The sequence below is a fragment of the Phacochoerus africanus genome, chromosome 2, assembly GCF_016906955.1.
Source record: "Phacochoerus africanus isolate WHEZ1 chromosome 2, ROS_Pafr_v1, whole genome shotgun sequence".
NCBI classification, from domain to species: domain Eukaryota; kingdom Metazoa; phylum Chordata; class Mammalia; order Artiodactyla; family Suidae; genus Phacochoerus; species Phacochoerus africanus.
Window position 1 is genome coordinate 263,102,463 of NC_062545.1, and position 22,381 is coordinate 263,124,843.

The 22,381-nt window shown below is 39.9% G+C and overlaps 1 protein-coding gene across 4 annotated transcripts in view; it reads left to right on the forward strand.

The window, feature by feature from the left end:
• Positions 1-3,622: 3,622 nt before the first annotated feature.
• The window catches only part of CNTRL (centriolin), a 96,104-nt gene continuing 77,345 nt past the window's right edge, over positions 3,623-22,381 (forward strand). For 2 of the 4 annotated variants that reach the window (XM_047768296.1, XM_047768297.1), the window contains exons 1-5: positions 3,623-3,757; positions 12,800-13,056; positions 15,604-15,734; positions 19,331-19,461; positions 21,351-21,492. In XM_047768296.1, coding sequence (XP_047624252.1) covers positions 12,840-13,056; positions 15,604-15,734; positions 19,331-19,461; positions 21,351-21,492 — 621 coding nt within the window. In that variant the 5' untranslated portion in view covers positions 3,623-3,757; positions 12,800-12,839. Of the gene's footprint in view, positions 3,758-12,799; positions 13,057-15,603; positions 15,735-19,330; positions 19,462-20,923; positions 21,093-21,350; positions 21,493-22,381 lie in introns of those variants that run through there. The other 2 variants (XM_047768298.1, XM_047768299.1) reach the window with 2 other exon arrangements.

Genomic DNA, 22,381 nt, shown 5'->3' on the forward strand with positions numbered 1-22,381 from the left:
ATGGAAAAACACCAAATCTCTAACTCTAGTCCATTGTGAAAGTGTCTTCTCTGTATTTTGCATAGATTGCAGTCTCTTTGAGGGCAGAAACTGTATATTTCATTTACCACTGCTTTCCCACATACCTGGCACATAATAGGGTTTTAATATACTTAGACAAAACAAAGAGGAGATCGAGGAGAGATAAACAACAACAAAAGAGAAAATTGGAGTTCCCGTCGTGGCGCAGTGGTTAACGAGTCCGACTAGGAACCGTGAGGTTTCGGGTTCGGTCCCTGCCCTTGCTCAGTGGGTTAAAGATCCGGTGTTGCCGTGAGCTGTGGTGTAGGTTGCAAACGCGGCTCGGATCCCGCGTTGCTGTGGCTCTGGCGTAGGCTGGTGGCTATGGCTCCGATTCAACCCCTAGCCTGGGAACCTCCATATGCCGAGGGAGCGGCCCAAGAAATAGCAAAAAAAAAAAAAAGAGAAAACTAAGTATATTGAGGAAAGATTATCAAGGCTTTACAAGTCAAGTCCGAGGAATTTGGTATTTTGCAGACAGTGGCACATTATCCCACATCTTTCATAGGTTATTTTCCCATATCAATATTCAAAAGTTTCCAGTGCATAATTTGCATTTAGACATAGCACACAATTTTTTAACATCAAACTCTGTGAGATTAAAAATAAGCATTTATTTTAAAATATATTTGTAATTCAGGTAATTTTGAAAGTCACAGTTGCAAATCACAGAAAGAAATGGCAATAATGGAAGCTGTCATCCCTGCCTGGCAAACTAGTCTGGTTCTCCTCTAAAGCAAATCTGCAAATGATTAAACTGGATTGTGAAATATGAGGCAAGTTAAAACAAACAGAATAGCTTTGCTATCATTTGGAGAGAAGAACTGAGGGACAGCTAGGTCACTCTGCCATGGCTAGAGTTTGTACTGCAAACCCAACTCAGAAGAGTAACAACTTCTTCATATTATCACATAAATACAAATCGGTGTGGAATGAGAGTTGCTCTCACTCCTTTCCTATCCTCACTCCAGCTTTGGGTTAGAGGCTCTTTTAGCATACTAATAGAGGCAGTTAATACTCAAATTAGCTAAAGAAAAGTCTCACCTCTGACATCTCTAAGGCCTGAGGTCTATCCATGCTAGACAGGAGCGGAGGGCACTATGTCTGCATGAAGGAGGAAAACTGGCCAAGAACAGGCTGGAGAGTAACCACCCAGGGCTAACTGGATGTGGACTGAGAGAATACCCAAAGGAAAAATAAGTATTTTGTAACAGCCTCTTGATTTTCTGTGTATTTTTGACAGCTACTTATCAGATTGATAATAGATCCCACCTGAACATCATTACAGACTTTGAGATGCATAGCAGCAAAGTGAGGCAATACATCCAATTCTCCGTTGGAAAAGTGAAAAAGAAACCAGCATCAGGCGTTCCCATCGTGGTGCAGTGGTTAACGAATCCGACTAGGAATCATGAGGTTGCGGGTTCGGTCCCTGCCCTTGCTCAGTGGGTTGGGGATCCGGCGTTGCCGTGAGCTGTGGTGTAGGTTGCAGACGCGGCTCGGATCCCAAGTTGCTGTGGCTCTGGCGTAGGCCGGTGGCTACAGCTCCGATTCAACCCCTAGCCTGGGAACCTCCATATGCCGCAGGAGCGGCCCTAGAAATGGCAAAAAGAAAAAAAAAACAAACCAGCATCAAGATAAACAAACAATCAAAAAATAGAACTGAAATTCAGTAATGTACACATTCCAAACCAATAAATATCACCAGAACTTAGAATTTAAAAAAAGATTCATCTTCCTTTTAATTTGAAATGTGAAGCTTTTCATGAATTTTGGCTTTTCTACTACTCCAAGGCCCTCCTTCCGTTTTGCATAAATGGTGGGGCAGAGGGGAGCAACATTCACATGAAAGTGAATGTGAGTGGCGCCCCCTGCTGGAAGTCTCCTGAATTTCCTATACCATAATCCAGCTCCGTCTCTAGAAAAAATTACAAGCGCCTTATATAGCTTATAATAAGGCCCCTTCTCCAGTTTTAGCTTCTACATTCCATATTTTTGGCTGCCATCCTGTTCTACTTAACATCCAGCCAAGCTCTTTTTCTTTCTCTCCTCCTAGGACTTGCACAAGTTTTTCCCTTTGTCAAGTGCAATTCTTCCCCACTACCATACTCCTTGACTAAGTTCTTTGCCTCTTTCAGGATTTAGGATGAGGCAGCACTTCTTCTGGGAAACTTTTGCCTAATATTAAAATAGCTAAAACATACTGAGAACTTATTACAGGGCATGTGAAAATACTTAGAACAGTTCTAAGTTCTTTCACCTGAAAGAACTTTATAATTACCAGGGTAACTATTGGAAGTAGGTAGAATTATCCCATTTCCTAGATGAGGAAACTGAGGCTCAGATAGAGAAAACTCCTAAAATAGTGTTACACAGATGGACAATGAACTGTCTGGCGAAGGATGGAAGGAACTGATTGTGAGAAAATGGTAAGGACAAGGAATTGGAGGTCACAACGAAGAGAATTAACGGTACTACCTCGAGGTCTTTCCAGCAAGCAAGCTGTTAAAAATGGAGAATTATGAGAGTTCCCCTTGCGGCCCAGCCATAAGGAACTTGACTAGTATCCATGAAGGCACGGGTTCAATCCCTGACCTCGCTCAGTGGGTTAAGGATCTGTCATTGCTGTGAGCTGCTGTATAAGTCGCAGATGAGGCTCAGATGTGGAGTTGCTGTTGCTGTGGCGTAGACCAGCAGCTGAAGCTCTGATTCAACCCTTAGCCTGGGAACTTCCATATGCTGCAGGGGGGCAGCCCTAAAAAGACGAAAAAAAGACGGGGTGGGGGGAGGGAGGGAGGAAGGAAGTAAGGAAGAAAAGAAAACCCCCCCAAAAGATTGGAGAATTATGGTAAAGGAGAGGTAATGCCTGCATTGGTGATTTCTGGGGATGGTGTGACCGCGGATGCTGTCACTGTCCAGGGTACCAGCTTGGAAATGGGAGGCTGGAGCGCAGGAAAGTGTCCTTGGTCTTTTGAAAGAAGTCACTGTATTTCCCTGGCATCCGGCGCAGTATCGGCTCAATTCTCTTAAACTATCTGTTGAATATACATGGTGAAACGCAGCCCTTTCAGGCAAGCCCCAATCGAAGTTTCTTCAACTGCTTCTTGCTTCGGCTTCCCTGGCACAACCAGAGGAACATTCTCTGCCAAAGCTTCCACCCAGGCTGCTCTCCCTCCCTTAACCGGGTGGCAGCTGGCGCCCAAGCTACTTTCGCTCAGCGGTTCATCCATGTCCGGCCAGTTTGGTCCCTGAAGAAGAAAATTCACCTTAGAAATGCGCTGTGCAAAGGAGGAGCGTGCTGAGAGGCCAGAAGAGCAGCCTCGTAAGTGCGGGAGCTTGGTGACAGGACTACAATGGTGCCTCAGGCAGTCCTGAGGCCCAGCCTTCGAGGAGCGAGTCGAGACCTCTGCGTGAGGCGTCCGCCGCTGGGCGGAGGAGCCGCAGGAAACCTGGCCCCTCATGGGTTCCCGCGCGCCTTTGCGCGCCGGCGGTCTAGACGGCGGGAAGCCCAGCCCCACCCCCAGCTCCGAGGAGGGGCGTGACCGTATCAGGCCCCGCCCACGCCGCGCGCACAGCCCCACAGCAACCGGCACAACACAAGAAAATGGCCGCCACACTGCTGGGCGCCTGAAGGGAACGACTTGCGTGTCTCCGCCCGGTCTCATCCAGCGATCCCACTCCACCTGGCTCCTCAGTGGTGAGTGCCAGGCCTGGTCAAGGCCGTTCTCCGGCATCCGTACGGAGCCGTGGGGGCCGACGGCAAAGGCGGGAAGGCCTGGACCAAGCGCGGGATGGATTCACGGCGGGGGCGTATGCCTGGGAGTTGGGATTGGATGGAAAGGAGGGGAGGGCCCGGAACGGGCGTGGGGAGGAGGATGATGGAGGGAGGTTTGGTTGAGAAGTGAGGTCAGCTGTGGGGGGTGCGGGCGGTGGGGGGTGCGGGGACAGCTGGGCTGGAGGACTGGAGTGTGGGGAAGTGTGAACGCTGGGGTGCAGCGCTGAGAAAGGTGGGGTCCGGCCACCGAGAGGAGGAGGGAGGGGCTGGGGAGTGACAGAGACACAGGATGGTTTGGGTATTCTGGCGGTCGTCATGGGATTGGGCAGAATATGGTACATGTATAAAAACAAAAATTAGGATACTGGGAAGAAATGTTAAAAGAAGAGGAAGAGCAAATACTTTGTTGTATAACGGTTATGGAACAAGTGCATTTTGAAGTCAAAACTTGACCTCAAGTCTTGATTCTGCCACCTTGTGTTACTTACCGGCTCTGTGACTGGGCATCTTAACCTTCCTGAGCAAATGTTTTCTCACTTATAAGAATAATTGCTAATAACTACAAATGTAATAAATTCATTGAGTAATAATAAAAAAGAATAATTGCTAATTACTTTTGAGTGTACACTGTGTGCCGAATTCAGTTCTAAGTCCTTTGCATGTATTAGAATTTAAAATAACTTGCATGAGGTTTTTGTCCCCATTTTCTAAGTGATGAAACTAGTTTGCCTTAAGTCCCTACTCTCTTGTAGCTTAAACTCTAGAAGAAACAAGCAGTAATCAAGTCGTTTCACAAATAATCATTTAATTCTAATTGTAAGATGTTATAAAGGATACTCTTCGATGCAGAGACCATGTATAATAGGGAGATAAAATACAGTTGTGTATCTTGAGTGTCGAAACCCTGCCATCTCAGCCCTGTATTCTTAGAGCCTCACAGTTCCTGGTGCATACAAGTTGTTAAATAAAATTGAATGACTGAGTAAATAATAGAAAGAGAAGGGAAGCTCGGAGTTGGGGCACCTAAGTAGAATGGGGAGAGTTGTGAGTGGGGACATCAGGATGTTAACAGAATGGAGGAGGACACAACTGTCGAAGTGTTGGAAGGGAAGGGCAGGTAGACAGGCACTTGGGTTGAGATGAAGAGGAAAGGGTAGAGGTTTGAAGAAGGAATAATTGGAAGTCAGAGAATTGGAATGGATTAGGATGTTAGAATATTTGCTGTGATGAGCAGTGTAGGAAATCAAGATGGATATAGAAGTGTGGAGGCAGGGTCCTGGGAAGAGCTATAGGGAAATGGAGGAGACTAATACAGTGTTAGGGAATTGGAACAGAATTTGTGGGAGAACTTGGCAATCAGAATGAGAGGAAGGGTGGGAGGCAGAGGCTGATGAGCACAAGGTGGGAGAATTGCCTTTGGAAAGAAATGGGAACTAAGGATATTTGAAAGGACTAGTGAAGGAGAGTAAGAGTATTTAGATGGGGTTGAGGGTATGGGATGAAGTAGAATTGCAGGGAATGTACTGAGATCTGATTAAAGGGCTAAGGGATGCAGTAGAGAGGGGTATGGAAGTGAAGAAATGGGGATGGATATCTGCATATCGGAGTGGCCAGGAAGAGAGATGGAAGGTTTGAGGATTATTGAGGTCTGCTTCATTTGGAAAAGATCAGAGAAGAAGATGGAAAGTTAGGAATGTTAGGAAAGGCTGGGTAGAGATGGAGGTGTGGTCTCTGCTGAGTTGTGATGAAAGGGATTTTTAGATCAGGGCAAATATCTGAGTCTGAGAATGACAGAATGCCTGGTCATATGATTCTGATAATCACGTCATTCCAATGGATTTCTCTTACTCTTCACACTACTTTCTGGGCCTTCAAAATGCATCTCCGGCTTTGGACTTGTTTTGTTTGTTTTGTTTTCTCTTTATCCTGCCCCTTTACACACTCCCTCTCAGCTCTGTCTTTGCTTGTCTTTGTTTATATGGTTGCAAACTACAACCTTAGGTCAAACAACATCCCCATCTCTCCCTTAAAATTGTGGTTCAAGTTTACTGCTACCACGGAATTCCCGTCATGGCTCAGCAGGTTAAGAACTCAACTAGTATCCATGAGGATGCATGTTCAACTCCTGGCCTCTCTCAGTGGGTTAAGGATCCAGTATTGCTATGAGCTGCGGTTTAGGTCACAGATGCGGCTCAGATCTGGTGGTGCTGTGGCTGTGGTGTAGGCTTGCAGCTGCAGCTCTGATTCAACCCTTAGCCTGGGAACTTGCTTGTTCCACAGATGCGGCCCTAAAAGGGGGCGGGGGGAAGAGAGAGCTTACTACTACTATTGCCAAGTGATAGTCTCAGAAATAATGCCGACCTTTCTCATGCATGGTAAATCCCTAAGCCCATTTCACTGACATAGCTATTCTACATACGTCCAGGCTTTACAGGAGCTATGGCAACCCAGGGAGGGCATCTGAGAATGTATTATGACTTTGGAACCATCACTTAATCTTGCATGTTACAGTTCATTAAAAGAAGGAGTGGATTTAGCTTTCTGGAATCCATTCTAATATATGTATTTTTTAACTCTGAGTAAGGCAGAGTTTTTCCAATCAGGAGAAGTAACAAAGGACCTCATGATACTCTAATAGGTCCAAGGAGTCTTGGTCTTTAGGATGTTCTGAGAGGAATTCAGGATGGTTCAGTATTGTAAGAATTTAGAGATAGGACTAAGATGCAGAATATAAAATAATTTCATTGCATAAAATATAGGATGTGCATTTATTAACGAAGAATTTTTTAAAAATAGGGAGTTCCCACTGTGGTGCAGTGGGTTAAGGATCCGGCATTGTCTCTGCTGTGGCTTGGGATGCTGCTGAGGTATAGGTTCAGTCCCCAGCCTGGCACAGCGGGTTAAGGATCTGGTGTTGCTGCACCCATGCTGCAGGTTGCAGCTGCAGCTCGGATTTGATCCGTGGCCCAGCAACTTCCGTAGGGCCATATGCCATGGGTGCAGCCATATATGTGTGTATATATACATATATATATATATGTATGTATATGAAGCATATTGCTGTAGCATGTAGCACAATCATTATAAATTTTATAATTTTATATTATGCTGTGGGTAGAGGAAGATATATAGAAGTGATAGCTGGGCCCGATTTCTCCCCTCTTTTTAATCTCTTGCCTTTATGAAAACTATATTTGTCTCAGCAATGAATAAAATTCTCCTATTACAATTATACTGTTAAAAAGCACATGCCTCTTAGCTCTTGTCAAACTTGAGTATATTGTTTAGAAAGAGAATGCCAGTGCAGTTTAACACAGAATCAGTAATATTACTAAGAGACTTTTTGCCTTGACAGAATGGTGACACAAAAATTGTGTGTGAAATTAAGATCATAACCTTATGGCTATGGCATAAATAGCAGTTATGTGAATTAGAGGAAAGCTTTTCTGACCTGTGTGGATAATTTGACATGAAAAAACAAAAGAGAAAGTAAATATATAGATTTGTGCAGTTTAAAATGACCTAGGCTATTGGAACAAGGCAGTTGGCCATGTGTACATAAAACTTTGAGATAATAATCACTTTTTAAAAATGTAGCAAGTTTTCTTCCCTTAAGGTGACTAGTTACCTTGAGAAGTTAGATCATAAGTTCAGTGATACTATTGTTGAATTAAATTTCCTGTTTTTCCTTCAGGAATTATTTTAATAGTATATGTTGTCCATTAGTCAGGGTCATTTAATGTGATATGTTTTGTGTAAGGTACCATATTAGGCCCTAGAGAGTGCATCAAACATGACCTGACCTCCAGAAAACTCAACAATATGACATGGTAGTGGAGTCATGGGCTTTGGAATCAGATCAGCCAATATTCAGGTCTTAGCGATTAATTAGGAGTCTTTGAAAAATTATTTAGCCTCTTAATTTTTTTTCTTTTTATTTTTCTTTTTGGCTGTGCCAAACCGACTAGGAACCATGAGGTTGTGGTTCGATCCCTGGCCTTGCTCAGTGGGTCAGGGATCCGGCGTTGCCGCGAGCTGTGGTGTAGGTTGCAGATGCGGCTCGGATCTTGTGTTGCTGTGGCTCTGGCGTAGGCTGGCAGCTACAGCTCTGATTCGACCCCTAGCCTGAGAACCTCCATATGCCGTGAGTGCAGCTCTAGAGAAGACAAAAAAGGAAAAAAAAAAAGGAAAATTTCTGGGCAGAGGATCAAACCCACGCCACAGCAGTGACCTGGGCCACTGGAGTGCCAGTGCCAGATCCTTAACCCATCACACCACAAGGGAATTCGATAACCTCTTGATCTTTAAATTGGGGATAATAACACCTATTTCTAGGTATTGTTAATTAATTAATATTAATTATCTACTATTTTCTGTAGTTGCTGTAGTTAATCCTAATATGATGATGCATATAAGAGTTTGTCACAATATTTGGTACATGGTAAAGTTAGTAATGAAACTGGGAAAATGAAAACAATATAGTTGAAGTGATTGGTCTGGTTTTCTTGTGAGACTTATAAATTAATTCTGAAAACAGCACCCACAGAAGAATTCCATAAATGTTTTGGGCAAGATCAACCTTCCTAGAATGACTGTATAGTCATTGAAAGGTATTACATCTACTAAATCTTGGATAATTGATTTGCTGTATTAATGGCAACTGTCCATTACATGTATTGTGTGTGTTCCAACCATTTAAAAAGTTTCTTCATAATCCCTGCCTACGTAATAATACCCATATATATATACTTGTGAAAGTGTATTTATTATATGTGAAGATGTTCATACCTCCAACCATGATAATATCTCTTTAATACCAATTTTTATGGCTTTAAGATTTGAGCTACCCAAAATCTTTGGATTGCAAGTTACTTTTCTGAAAATGAATTTGTTTTGGCTTCACATTTTAAGTAGTTAGAGTAGGGGAGATTATGGATATTGAGCAAAAATAGGATCATTCTTAATGCAACTTTGCTCAAGACCTATACATGTTATAAGATTTTTTTGTTTAAAATTTTATAAAATTTATAATTTTCGTAATGTTTTTAGACTAAGTGTGCTTATAAGAACAATTGCATATCATGAAATTTTTTTTTTTTTTGTATAACCTGACTCGTAAATTAGGACTCCTGGTATTGAGGACTGATACTGCTCAAGAAGATACCTTTTTTGTTGAAATACTAAATAGCATTTCATTGGTTCCATGTTCTTTATGAATAATCCATTCAATAATTCATTCAATATTAATTATCTACTATATTCTAGGCTCTGTTCTAGGCCTGGAATACATCAGTGAGCAATATCACTACTTTCATGGAACTTATATTCTACTAGATTAATTATGTGATTTGACTTAAAATTTTCTTAAAATTTGAGAGGAGAATGGATTCTCGTCATTACAGCGGCTAACATTGTGTCTGATCAAGTCATTTACCATTCTGGGGCTAGTTTTCTTATGTAATATGTATAGGAATTTGATCAAATGATAATTGACCAGGCTGCCAAGACCATTCAATGGGGAAAGGGCAGTTTTTTTCAAAAACGGTGCTGGGAAAACTGAATATCCACATGCAGAAGAATGAATTTTGACTTTATGTAATACCATATACAAAAATTAACTCAAAATGGATCAAAGACCTAAATGTAAGACCTAAAATTATAAATTTCTCAGAAGAAAACATAGGGCAAAAGCATCATGACATTGGACTTGGCAATGATTTCTTGGATGTGACCCTGAAGGAACAGGCAACAAAAGAAAAAACAGGGAGTTCCTGTCATGGTGCATCGGAAATGAATCTGACTAGTATTCTTGAGTATGTGGGTTCAATCCCTGGCTTTGTTCAGTGGCTAGGGGATCCGGCGTTGCCATGAGCTGTGGTGTAGGTCACAGATGCATCTTGGATCCTGCGTTGCTGTGGCTCTGGTGTAGGCCAGCAGCTTTAACTCCAATTCAGCCCTTAGCCTGGGAACTTCCATATGCCATGGGTGTAGCCCTAAAAAGCAAAAAAAAAAAAAAAGGACTTATTAAAAAATTATTAAAAATGAACTTCAAAGGATAATATCGCAGGAATTCCCTGGTGGCCTAGTGGGTTAAGGATTAAGTCACTGTGGTGGCACAGGCTTGGTCCCTGGCCCCAGAACTTCTGTATGCTGTGGGTGCAGCCACACATACACACAAAGACAGTATCACAGAGTAAATACCACAGGCAACCCAGAGAACGGGAGAAAAATTTTGCAAATCATATCTGATAAGGGATCGATATCCAAATTACATAGAGAGAACTCTGAAACTGACAAATAACAAAAAAACAACCTGATTTTGAGCAAAATAATTGAAAAGGCATTTCTTCAAAGATATGCAGATGGCCAATAAGTACATGAAAAGATGCTCAACATCATTAAGCATTAGGGAAGTGCAAGTCAAAACTACAGAGATACCACCTAGTACCCATTAGGATGGTTACATTCCAAAACCAAAAATAATAGGAGTTCCCATTGTGGCTCAGTGGGTTAAGAACCCGACTACTATCCTTGTGGATGCGGGTTTGATCTCTGGCCTCACTCAGTGGGTCAAGGATCCAGCATTGCACAAACTGTGGCGTAGGTCACAGATGTGGCTTGGATCCTGTGTTGCCGTAGCTGTGGTATAGGCCATCACCTGCAGCTCTGATTCTACCCCTAGCCCAGGAACTTCCATATGCCGCAGGTGTGGACATAAAAAAAAATGTTGGCAAGAATGTGATGAAGTTAGAACCCCCATACACTGTTGCTGAGGGTGTAAATGGTGAGTGTAATTGGTACACCTGCTGTAGAAAACATTGTGGTGATTCATCAAAAAATTAAAGGCAGAATTGCCATATGATCTAGCAATTCTCCTTCTGAGTCTACACCCAAAAAAATTGAAAGCAGGGTATATTAGTATACCCGTGTCTATAGCAATAGTATTCACAATAGCTAAAACATGAAAGCAACCCAAATGTTCATCAGTGAGTGAATGGATAAGCAAAATGTGGTATAGACATACAGTAGAATATTATTCAATCTACAGAAGGAAGTAAATTCTGACATATACTATAACATGGATAAATCTTGGGGACATGCTAAATGAAACAAACCAGTCATGAAAAGCTGGTATGACTCCATTCGTACAAGATACTTAGAATAGTCAAAGTAATAAAAACAGGAGTTCCCTTCGTGGCGCAGTGGTTAACGAATCCGACTAGGAACCATGAGGTTGCGGGTTCGATCCCTGGCCTTGCTCAGTGGTTAAGGATCCGGCGTTGCCGTGAGCTGTGGTGTAGGTCACAGACAAGGCTTGGATCCTGCGTTGCTGTGGCTGTGGCGTAGGCTGGCAGCTACAGCTCCGATTCGACCCCTAGCCTGGGAACCTCCATATGCCGTGGGAGCGGCCCTAGAAACAGCAAAAAGACAAAAAAAAAAAACACAAAAAATTAATAAAAACAGTAGAATGGTGGTTGACAAGGACTGGGACAGGAGGGGTGGGAAGGTATTGTTTAATAGGTATAGAATTTCTATTTTATAAGATGAAAAGATAGATAGTATTGGTAGTTGTACATTATGAGTGTATTTAATACCACTGAGCTGTCAGTTTGAAATAGTTAAGACAGTATGAGAAAAAGAATTATAAACACGTATGACTAGGTCACTATGCTGTAGAGCAGAAATTGGTACAACACTGTAAATCAACTGTACTTTAATAAAATAAACAAAGCAGTTAAGATGGTAAATTTTAAAAGTTTTTTTAAAAAGAAAAAAAAAGACTGAGGACAGGCATTTGTGTCAGAAGAAATGTGTAGAAGTCCTTGTCAGTAGAGCCTGCAGAGCTGAGGGAGCCAGTGGCAGATGTGAGACTAGAGAGACAGGGTGATATCATGGGGGATCTCATAGGTCATGATAAATATTTCATTTATTACAGACCACTAGATTAACTTTTTAAATAGGTCACTCTGACTGCAATATAGTGATGGAGGAGTAAGGTAAGAACTACTATTAGCTATTATCAGTTAGAAGCTATTATAGAAATTTGATAAAGGTGAGATTAGAGTGGGTAAGAGTGGAGATGGAAAAAGCAGACTAGTTTGAAAGAGATTTAGCAGATAGAATTGACAAAACTTGGTGATTGATTGGTTATGGGACAAAGGGAGAAGGAAGCATGAAGAATGATTCACAACTTTCTGGCTTATTCCCAGCAGCATGGTTCACCAGTTAGGGAACATTGGAGGAGGAACAGGATGGGAGGGAAATGAGAGAAGAATGAGGGAAATGATAAATTCACTTTGGATATGTTCATTCAGGATGCCAGTGAGAAATCAAGTAAGCATTTGGGGATAAGTGTGTGGAACTCAGAGAAAAGTTGGATTGAAGATATAAATATCAGTATACAGGTGGCATTGGGAACTTATATTTTGATCATCTAAATTAAGATTAGAGAGAGACCAGAAGAGACTTGAGGAGCTCTGACATTGAAAGATTGAACAGGAGAGCCCTGAGTAGCAAAGGAGGCCAAGGAGTGGCCAGGGAGAGGGGAGGGCACCAGGAGAGTTCCCAGAAGCCAAAAGAATAAACTGAGGAAGCAGAGAGTGCTTATCAGTATGAAATACTGCTGGTTGCCAACTATTTCCAGCTTCCTACATTCTAGGATCCCTTGTGGATAGAAGGGGCCTTATGACCAGTTTGGGCTAACAAGTTGAGAACCAAAATGACAGGTGACACTTCTGGCTGGAGTATGTTAGTCCAAGACCCTTTGGAGGTCTTTTCTCTCTGGTAAAATAATCAGCAATGTTTGAAATGGTGTCTGCTCCCATCAGCTTGAAGTAGTGTGTATGGGCTCTAGTATCTATAGCCTCTGAGTTTATAACTTTGTAGTCTTGAAAATTCTAGAAGTAGATTAATTCAATAGTTTTAATAGTTCTAAAAAATTAACTTTGTTAAATATACTAAAAGCTCTTACAGGTTTTGATGGACACCTGGCTTTATTCTTGCAATGAAGAAAGGTCTGCAGCAAAAAATTTCCCAAGCAAAGATGCCACCATCATCTCACCCTCCTAGTCCATCATCTCTTACATCCAATATGAGATCTAGGTCACTTTCACCTTTAAGTGGATCCGAGACTCTGCCTTTTCATTCTGGAAGACAGTGGTATGAGCAAACCGAAATTATAGGTGAAAACACTATGCTTTTGGACTACCAAGACCATAAAGGTATTGCTTTTTACTCTAAGAATTTCACCCCATACTCTTAAGTACAGATGGAAAATATTGAACTTACATTTTTGGTCCAAAATATTAACTTGACCTATTGTTTTTATTGACGGAAATTGTGTAAGGACAATGGAGACTTGTGGGTGAGGGTGAAAATGTCTGACAGGGTTAGGAGAAGGGAGTTTCCAGAAAGAGGAAACTTTATTTCCTGTGATAGGCGAGTGCCTTAAAGCTTATATGTGAAATTTACCATCGTCCTTGGTTAGGGAGAGGGCATACCTGTTCACTTTAGAATGGAGTGCCTTGATTTACTATAAAAATGCTATCTACCCTTGGGGGCTGTTCTAGTCTGCTTATTGGCAAGCTGCTAATTTGTGAACGGTCCACCTTCCACATAAGGAATATGAATATATATATATTCCACTTCCATGTATATATATGTGTATGTATATAACTCACCAAGTTTTTTTTTTTTTTTCCACTTAAAAGCATTTTGTTCGTCTGGAAATCTATTCTCAAAAATAGATTCTTTTTGGAGTTCCTGTGTGGCTCATTGGGTTAAGAATCTGACTAGTATCTATGAGAATGTGGGTTCGATCCCTGTCCTCACTCAGTGGGTTAAAAGATCCAGCATTGCCATGAGCTGTGGTGTAGGTCGCAGATGTGGCTCGAATCCTGGGTTGCTGTGGCTATGGCATAGGCCAGCAGCTGCAGCTCCCATTCAACCCCTAGCCTGGGAACTTCCATATGCCACAGGTTTAGCCCTAAAAAGGAAAAAAAAAAAAATCTTTTTTTTTTTAAGGAATTTGTTTAATGTGATTAAATGTGAAAAAAAATTTTGTGATGTCTTTGCTAAGTCATTAAATCTGTCATCAAACTCTGTTGGCCTGAATATTGATCTGAATAAACTTTATCAGTATCGAGTTTAAACATACCCTTGCTGCCCACAGGTACATTGTTATTTCTGATTTGATTAACTTTTTAGAATATTTTCTTCCTTAGAAGGACCCAAAATTTTTTAAATTTTATTTTGAACCAAAATAAATATAATGTTAACTTATTATAAGTAATCATAGAGAAACTTTGCCCCACAGCCTAGATCTGAACCCAGAATTAATTATTTTTGATTCATAAAGAAAGAATCAAGAGGCAATTTTCTTTTTATGGCTGCTGCTGTAAAATTTAACACAGCTTTAGTAAGCTTTGGCTGCAATATCCAGGAATGTTTTAAGACAGGGCATGCTATCCATTAACCTAGTACTTAATCTCTGTAAAATTATGTTGTGGTCTTTCATATCTAAAAAAACAACAAGTTTGAGTTTCCTACCATTAAAAAAAAGGAAAAGAGAATTTTTAAGAATTCTGGTGTTTTTGAACTTTAGAATTTTAAAAAACAACTAGAAAGTCAGTATATTTTTTTAAAAATAATGAACATTTCTGGGAACTATGTCTAGTCACTTATGATAGAGCATGATAATGTGAGAAAATAGAATGTGTACATGTATGTGTAACTGGGTCACCATGCTGTAGGGTAGGAAAAAAAAATTGTGTTGGGGAAATAAACAGTTAAAAAAAAAAAGAAATCCCTCCAATAGCAATTAAATAAATTTGCATTAAAACAACAATTAAAAAAATAACCAACATTAAAATATTACTAAGGAGTTCCCACTGTGGAGCAGTGGGCTCAGCAGCATCCTTGCAGCGCCAAGAACACAAGTTCAACTCCTAGCCCAGCACAGTGGTTTAATGGATCCAGCATTGTCATAGCTGTGGTGTAGGTCGAAACAGCAGCACAGATCTGATTCCTGGCCTGGCAACTCCATATACCATGGGGCAGCCAAAAAAAAAAAAAAAAAGAAAGAGAAAATGTTGCTAAAAACTTTAGTGCTGCATATGATGAAAAGTACAAATTTTAGACTTATCTGCCTAGGTTCAAGTCCTAGATTTGCACATTACTAAGATCTTGAACAGATTATTAAAATTTTTTATAAAGGGGAATCGTAATTTCCATCCCAAAGGTTTGTTGTACAAATTTAAAAAATGTTTTTGTGTGTCTTTTTAGGGCTGCACCCACAGCATATGGAAGTTCCCAGGCTAGGGGTTGAATTGGAGCTATAGCTGCTGGCCTGTGCCACGGCCACAGCAACACAGGATCCGAGCCATGTCTGCGACCTACAACACAGCTTGCATCAACGCCAGTGCTTTAGCCCACTGAGCGATGCCAGGGATGGAACCCTCATCCTCATGGATACTAGTCAGATTCGTAACCCACTGAGCCACAACAGATACTTCTAAAATTTTTCAGTGTAAAGCAATTAGCACAAAGCTTGCCACACAGTTAATATTTATAGATTTTAACTTACTGTAATTGTTATGAAATGCTACATAAAGTAAAATGTTATTGTTAAAACATTGCAATTAGAACTATCCAGCTGTTTTTATGTATGCATGGCTTAACAGTTTTTTGTTATATAACATCAAAACAATTTGTTTTTCAAAGTATTCATGTCTTTCTCTACTGATAATGATCTATTTCTGTAATTTCAGAAGCTGACTCACGTGGAGGAGTTCGATATATTACAGAGGCCCTTGTTAAAAAACTTACTAAACAGGACAATTTGGCCTTGGTAAAATCTCTGAACCTTTCACTTTCTAAAGATGGTGGCAAGAAATTTAGGGTAGGTTACTAATATTTCTGAATACAGACATTGTTTTTAATTTTTATGAGCTTTAAAATTTAAAAAAGATTAATTAAATTTACAGTACCATTTCATCCTAATGTCACCTAATTTGTAGCAGATCCATTATTGTTTCCAGTGAAAGTTTTCCATCAGAAGGATGACATCTTCAAACTCATAAGCTCATGTCATTCTGTGTATTATTGATGCTCTCTAGAGAAGGGGTCAGCAAACTACAACCTGCAGGCTAAATTGGGCCTACTGCCTATTTTTGTTAATAAAGGTTTATTAGAGCACAACTATGCTCATTTGTTTACATATTGTCTGTGACTGTGTTTGCAGTAGTGTAGCAGAGGTAAGTGGTTGTCACAGACTACATGGCTCACAAAGCCAAAAATATTTACTGTCTGGCTTTTTACAGAGAAAGGTTGCTAATCCCTGCTCCAGAGTATTTACTACTTTATTCATAAACTATGGGATATGAGCACATTGTAATAGACAACTTAATTTTTTAGTTGGAAAAAATGTAAACTTAGATACCTATTATGTTAGTCATAAAAATTAATTCTAGAAGATTGAAGATCTTAATGAAAACAAAACAAAAATCAACAAAAGTGCTATAAAAATATTAGGAAAGAATATAGGAGAATATTTTTTTTTAAATCTTAAGAGTTAGGAAGGCCCTTCTAAGCAAACACCAACCCTAATACCACAAAGAAAAATATTGAGAGATTTACCTTATGTAAAGATGAAAAAGTTGTGTTTGATGAACAATATCTTTTAAAAGGTTAGAGAAAAACAACAAACTGGCAGGTAGTATTTCCAACATATGTAACAATAGCCACATTAATATAAAGAGCTCTTATTACAATTCAATAGAAAGAGACAACTAAATGAAAAATGTGCAAGTATATGAAGTTTATTCACAAAAGTATTATAAATGGCTAATATTAACATGAAAATTTGTTCAACTTCATTAATATTAAAGAGATGTGAAATAAAATAATAATTTGATATCATTTTTCGCCTTGTATGTCTAATGGACAGGAATTAAAAGGATTATTTCAGTGTTCAGAAAGGTGTGGTGAATGGGTATTCTCATATAGTTTTAGTATGTATAGATTGGTGCAGCAGTTTAGGAAAACAGTTTTGTAGTATTTATCGAAATTTCAAATTTACTTACTTAATCCAGCAATTGAGTTTATACTTACTTAGTTTATACTCACCAACATAGCAGTTCTGCTCCTCGATATCTATCCTATTAATGTTTGCACACCCATCCAAAAGTGTCTGTGTAGTCATACTTTTTAAACATTATTTATTTATTTATTTTTTGGTCTTTTTTTTTTTTTTTTGCTATTTCTTGGGCCGCTCCCGCGGCATATGGAGATTCCCAGGCTAGGGGTCCAATTGGAGCTGTAGCCACCGGCCTACGCCAGAGCCACAGCAAAGTGGGATCCGAGCTGAGTCTGCAACTACACCACAGCTCATGGCAACGCCGGATCGTTAACCCACTGAGCAAGGGCAGGAATCGAACCCGCAACCTCATGGTTCCTAGTCGGATTCGTTAACCACTGCGCCATGACGGGAACTCCTAAACATTATTTAAAATAGAAAAATTCGAAATAACTAAATATCTGTCGATAGGGGATTGCTTACAAAGATTTTGGTGCAGTGTACCATGAAATACATCAAGTTTCTTAAACAAAACAAAACAGAGCTCAGTGTATTAATGTGGGAAATATTCCAGTATATTTAATGAAAAAAACAAATTCTAAAATATTTTGTATAGTAAGGTCTTAAAAGATTTTTTTAAAAATGCTGTTTTTCTATTTATGTATATATAAATGTAAATGAATAGACAGGTCTGGATAGATACACAGTAGCCTCCTAACAATGGTTACCTCTGAGCAGTGAGATTTTTATAGGGACCTGGAGACCTGATGAAGCTTTTTGTTTTGTTTGGATTTTTTTTATTAGAATATATTTATATGTTGTGTGATTAAGAAGAAAAAAACATCTTGGAAGTTTAAAGGTTCTAAAAATGAAATATCAAGTTGGTAAATCTTTACTGTGTACTTATATGCCAGGCATTGTATTAGGCTGTGGGAATAGATACAGAGGTGAGTAAGCTTAGTTTCTGATCTCTGGGATCTTAGCGCTTAGTGTGAAGAATGCCTAGGATTAAGAGAAAAAATAGTGAGGGGGAGTCAGAAAGAGGGAGAGACAGACCCAGTGAGATAGTCTGAAGGGGCTATTCATTTAGGAGACCTAAGAGCATGATGAATGGAGGCCAAAGAAGGGGGAACTTAGACAGAAAAGGATGATATAAAATGTCACAGAATCATTAAATAGGATGAAAACTTGGAAGAAATTATTTGATTTGGCAGCTAAAAAGCCCTTCTGTTTTTTCAAACCTACCACATTCATTCTTTTAGAGTCTTTGCATTTTTTTTTTCTCTGCCTGATATTCTCCACCTCTTGATATTCATACAACTAGCTTATCATTAGGGTCTCAACTCAGTGAGGCCTTCTCCTACCACCCAATTGTAATTAGCCACCTTCTCCACAGTCATTTTCTCTCATCTGTTCAGTCAACAGATATTTATTTAGTGCCCACCATGTGCCAGGCACTAGTACTGTAAATACAGCAGACAAAATCTGCTTTCTTAGTACCTCGGATTCTATCACATCACGTCGTCTTTATTTTCTTATGCTTCAGTGCCTGAAAATTTTGTTTCTCTGTTTACTGGCTTTCTCTGTGAATGAAATGAAGAACCTTGTTTTCCTTATTCACTACTGTATTTCCACATTTCCAGTACCTTGAACAGCTCTTGGCACATAATCCATGCTTGATAAATGTTTTTGGAATGGGTGAATAAATGGTGATCTTGGAGAGAGCTTTCTGAATACATAGTAAGAGTGGAAAATGTATTGCCTTATCAGTAGAGTAATAGTGAATGAAAGGCAGCCAAGTAATGTCCACAACTTTTATGAGAAGATGGTGGCAAATAAGGAGGTAAAATGAAAACTCGATGGGAAACGAGTCCCATGGTTTATATTATATAGAGGAGATTGAACACAGGCTCCTGTTGCAGGAAGATTGTCTGGTTCACTGGTGTATCGCCATGGCCTGGTGCGATATCTGGCATGTAATAAATGCATGATGAATATCTGTAGAATGGTGATTCTTTCTAAACTTGAGGGGATGATCCAGGAAAAAGAAAGGGATTGAAGATACAAGAGCATGGGGAGAGGATATGAGTGAGGTTGTACAAGAGCTTGAGCACCTAGTTGAACTTTGAAAAAAGGTAGGGGGAAAGGGAGAGGCATAGAAAAGTTGAGGTGGAGGAAATTCTTGTTGGATAGTCTTCAGTTTCTTAGTAAATAGGAAGCACCATCCACTTTGGCAGCTTGAGGAGAGTTGCCACTGCTGGCCAAGAAGGGCCACACCAGGGGATTGTCTGGGAGAGCAGTAAGGGCTTATTTTATTCTCTGGTGACTGATCAGAAGAGTCCCTGATGCACATGCATACATGTCATGCTTATGTTGAGACATCTGTTATATAAAGTATTTATTCATTTGCTTCCATTTAGTATATCGAAAATTTGGAAAAATGTGTTAAACTTGAAATACTGAATCTTAGTCATAATCTAATAGGGAAGATTGAGAAGATGGACAAGCTGTTAAAATTACGTGAACTCAACCTATCATATAACAAAATCTGGTAAGTAAATACTTCTTTGGGTGGCATTGCAGGGTTGTCATCTTTGTTAAAGAGGTAAATTAATGCTGCCCATGTTACTGAAAGAATACTTTGATGAAAGAGCAGGCACTTTGATCGTTATTTGTTTGTAGTCTAGCCCTTCACATATGATAACTGTCATATTTTGGCATTACTAAAGTACAGAATATTGTCTGTCATTATCAAAGAAGGAGATATATTTTTGAGTACCAAATTTTATCTTTTTTTTTTTTTTGTCTTTTCTAGGGCTGCTCCCGTGGCATATGGAGGTTCCCAGGCTAGGGGTCTAATCGGAGCTGTAGCTGCCAGCCTTCGCCAGAGCCACAGCAATGCCAGATCTGAGCCACGTCTGCGACCTACACCACAGTTCATGGCAACGCCAGATCCTTAACCCACTGAGCAAGGCCGGGATCGAACCCACAACCTCATGGTTCCTAGTGGGATTCGTTAACCACTGAGCCACAACGGAACTCCCCCAATTTTATCTTAATTCCAGTTTTGACAGAAAGTTTTCCGAGAGATAGTCTGTAATTAACTGCCTCATTACATTAAGAAAGTTGACATGAAGCAGAATACTTTAACCCTGTCATTTTAATCCTAAAGATATTTCACCCCATCTTGATCCTATGTATTTAGTGTATTTCTTAGAGCAACGAGCAAAGAACATCAGGCTAAATACCCTTCATAATATATATTACTCTGAGAAATAAACATAAAATTTACAGTGGCTAAAAATACACACAGAAAACTTGTTATAGACAAAGTAATACAAATATCAAATCTTGAAAATCTTTATGTCTGTATATTTTCCCTCCACATTAGACTTGGTATATGTAATGACCAAAAAAACAAAACAACCAACAGTAGCAGAAGCTCTAATATGGCAAAAATGAAATGGGAAAAAGTGATTAATAAATCAAATCCTTAACGTAAAGTTTGTATTAAAAAAACTGACCCTGATGAAAATAATTGCAACAAAATAACACTGAAAATAAAGAGGCCTGGAAGTATTTGCCCACTATAGAGAAATGACCAAGGAATTGGAGTTCCCGTTGTGGCGCAGCGGAAACGAATCCGACTAGGAACCATGAGGTTTCGGGGTTAGATCCTTGGCCTTTTTCAGTCGGTTAAGGATCCGGCATTGCCGTGAGCTGTGGTGTAGGTCGAAGACACGGCTCGGATCTGGCGTTGCTGTGGCTCTGGCACAGACCGGCGGTAACAGCTCTAATTAGACCCCTAGCCTGGGAACCTCCATATGCTGTGGGTGCAGCCCTAAAAAGGCAAAAACAAAAAGAGAAATGACCAAAGAATTGAGTTGTAATCAACGTGGGAAAATATTTCATCAATTAAAATTCATCAGTATGGGTGATAAATGTTTTATTCATTTAAATATTCTGATTAAAATATTTATGTTCATAAATACAGTATCATTCTGGGGGTTCACCAGCTCAAAATGGCTGCCACATCCTGCTGGCACAGCTAATCTTTTGGTGATGACTTCAGGTGATAATTAAGAACATCTTCTCTTGTGCATGGCGGTAGCACATAGCCCAAGGTGTGCTGTTGAATTTTCCAGCTCTTCCCCTTGCTGTCCACTAGTAGTCTTCACAGTGGTGAGTGAGAACGCCATGGACAAACATCTTTTCTGTACTGTGGGAGTGAGATAGGTAGAATTCCTGGGCACAAACAGTAGTGAAGAGTTTATCAGAGCTGTTCTGATAAATTTGTTTTTAGCCACTGTTTTTAAATTCTCATTTATAAATTATAATTAGGCAACTCCATATTAAAACCAAGGCTTTTTATTTTAAAATTACAGTGGAGGGACAATATCATTGTACTTACTAAGTTTAATTTTACCCTTTGGTTTTCAGCAAAATTGAAGGTATAGAAAATATGCATAATCTACAAAAGCTAAACCTTGCAGGAAATGAAATTGAACATATTCCATTATGGTTAGGGAAGAAGTTAAAATGTTTGCGAGTCCTCAATCTGAAAGGGAACAAGATATCATCGGTAAGTTTTTCAAAGTAGCAAGAAAATTTTTATTTTTTTTTTTTAATTTTTATTTCTTTGTCTTTTTAGGGCCACACCCACGGCGTATAGAGGTTCCCAGGGTAGAGGCCAAATTCAAGCTGCAGCTGCTGGCCTATCCCACAGCCATAGCAACGCCAGATCCTTAACGTGCTGAGCGCGGCCAGGGATCTAACCTGTGTCCTCATGGATGCTAGTCAGATTGTTTTCCGCTGGGCCACAATGGGAATTCCCAAGAAAACTTAAAAAATTTTTAGATTTGTTGAAGCAAAAGTTTAAAATCTAAGTGTTTTAAAAATGATGGCATTCCAGTTGTGACTCAGAGGGTTAAGAACCCAACATTGTGTCTGTGAGGATGTGGGTTCAATCCCTGGCCTAACTTAGTGGGTTAAGGATCCTGAGTTGCTGCAAGCTGTGGCGTAGGTTGCAGATTTGGCTCGGATCCACTGTTGCTTTGACTGTGGCATAGGCCTCAGCTGCAGCTCCAGTTCAACCCCTACTCCAGGAACTTCTATATGCCGTAGGTATGGCTATGAAAAGAAAAAAAGAGAGAGAGTGACTTCTAATGTTTTTGGTTCTTTGACCAAACATCAAATTCAGACATAACCTAGTATTCTTCTAGGGTAATTAAATATAGGCAGTCCTGGTTTTGCATGGTTCCATGTTAACTGAGAGTTGAGCTCTTAGCATTGCCCCATCTTTCATTTCGTTTGAGCCTCAGAATACTCTTGTTAAGGAAATAGTTCAGGGATTATTTTTATAATTCTGTGAGTTAGTGCCATTGTCTTATTTCCATTTTCAAAAGTCTGAGAGAGGTTAACTCACTTAGCTAAAGTCACTCAACTTGTGCCAGAATCCAGGTCACTGAATG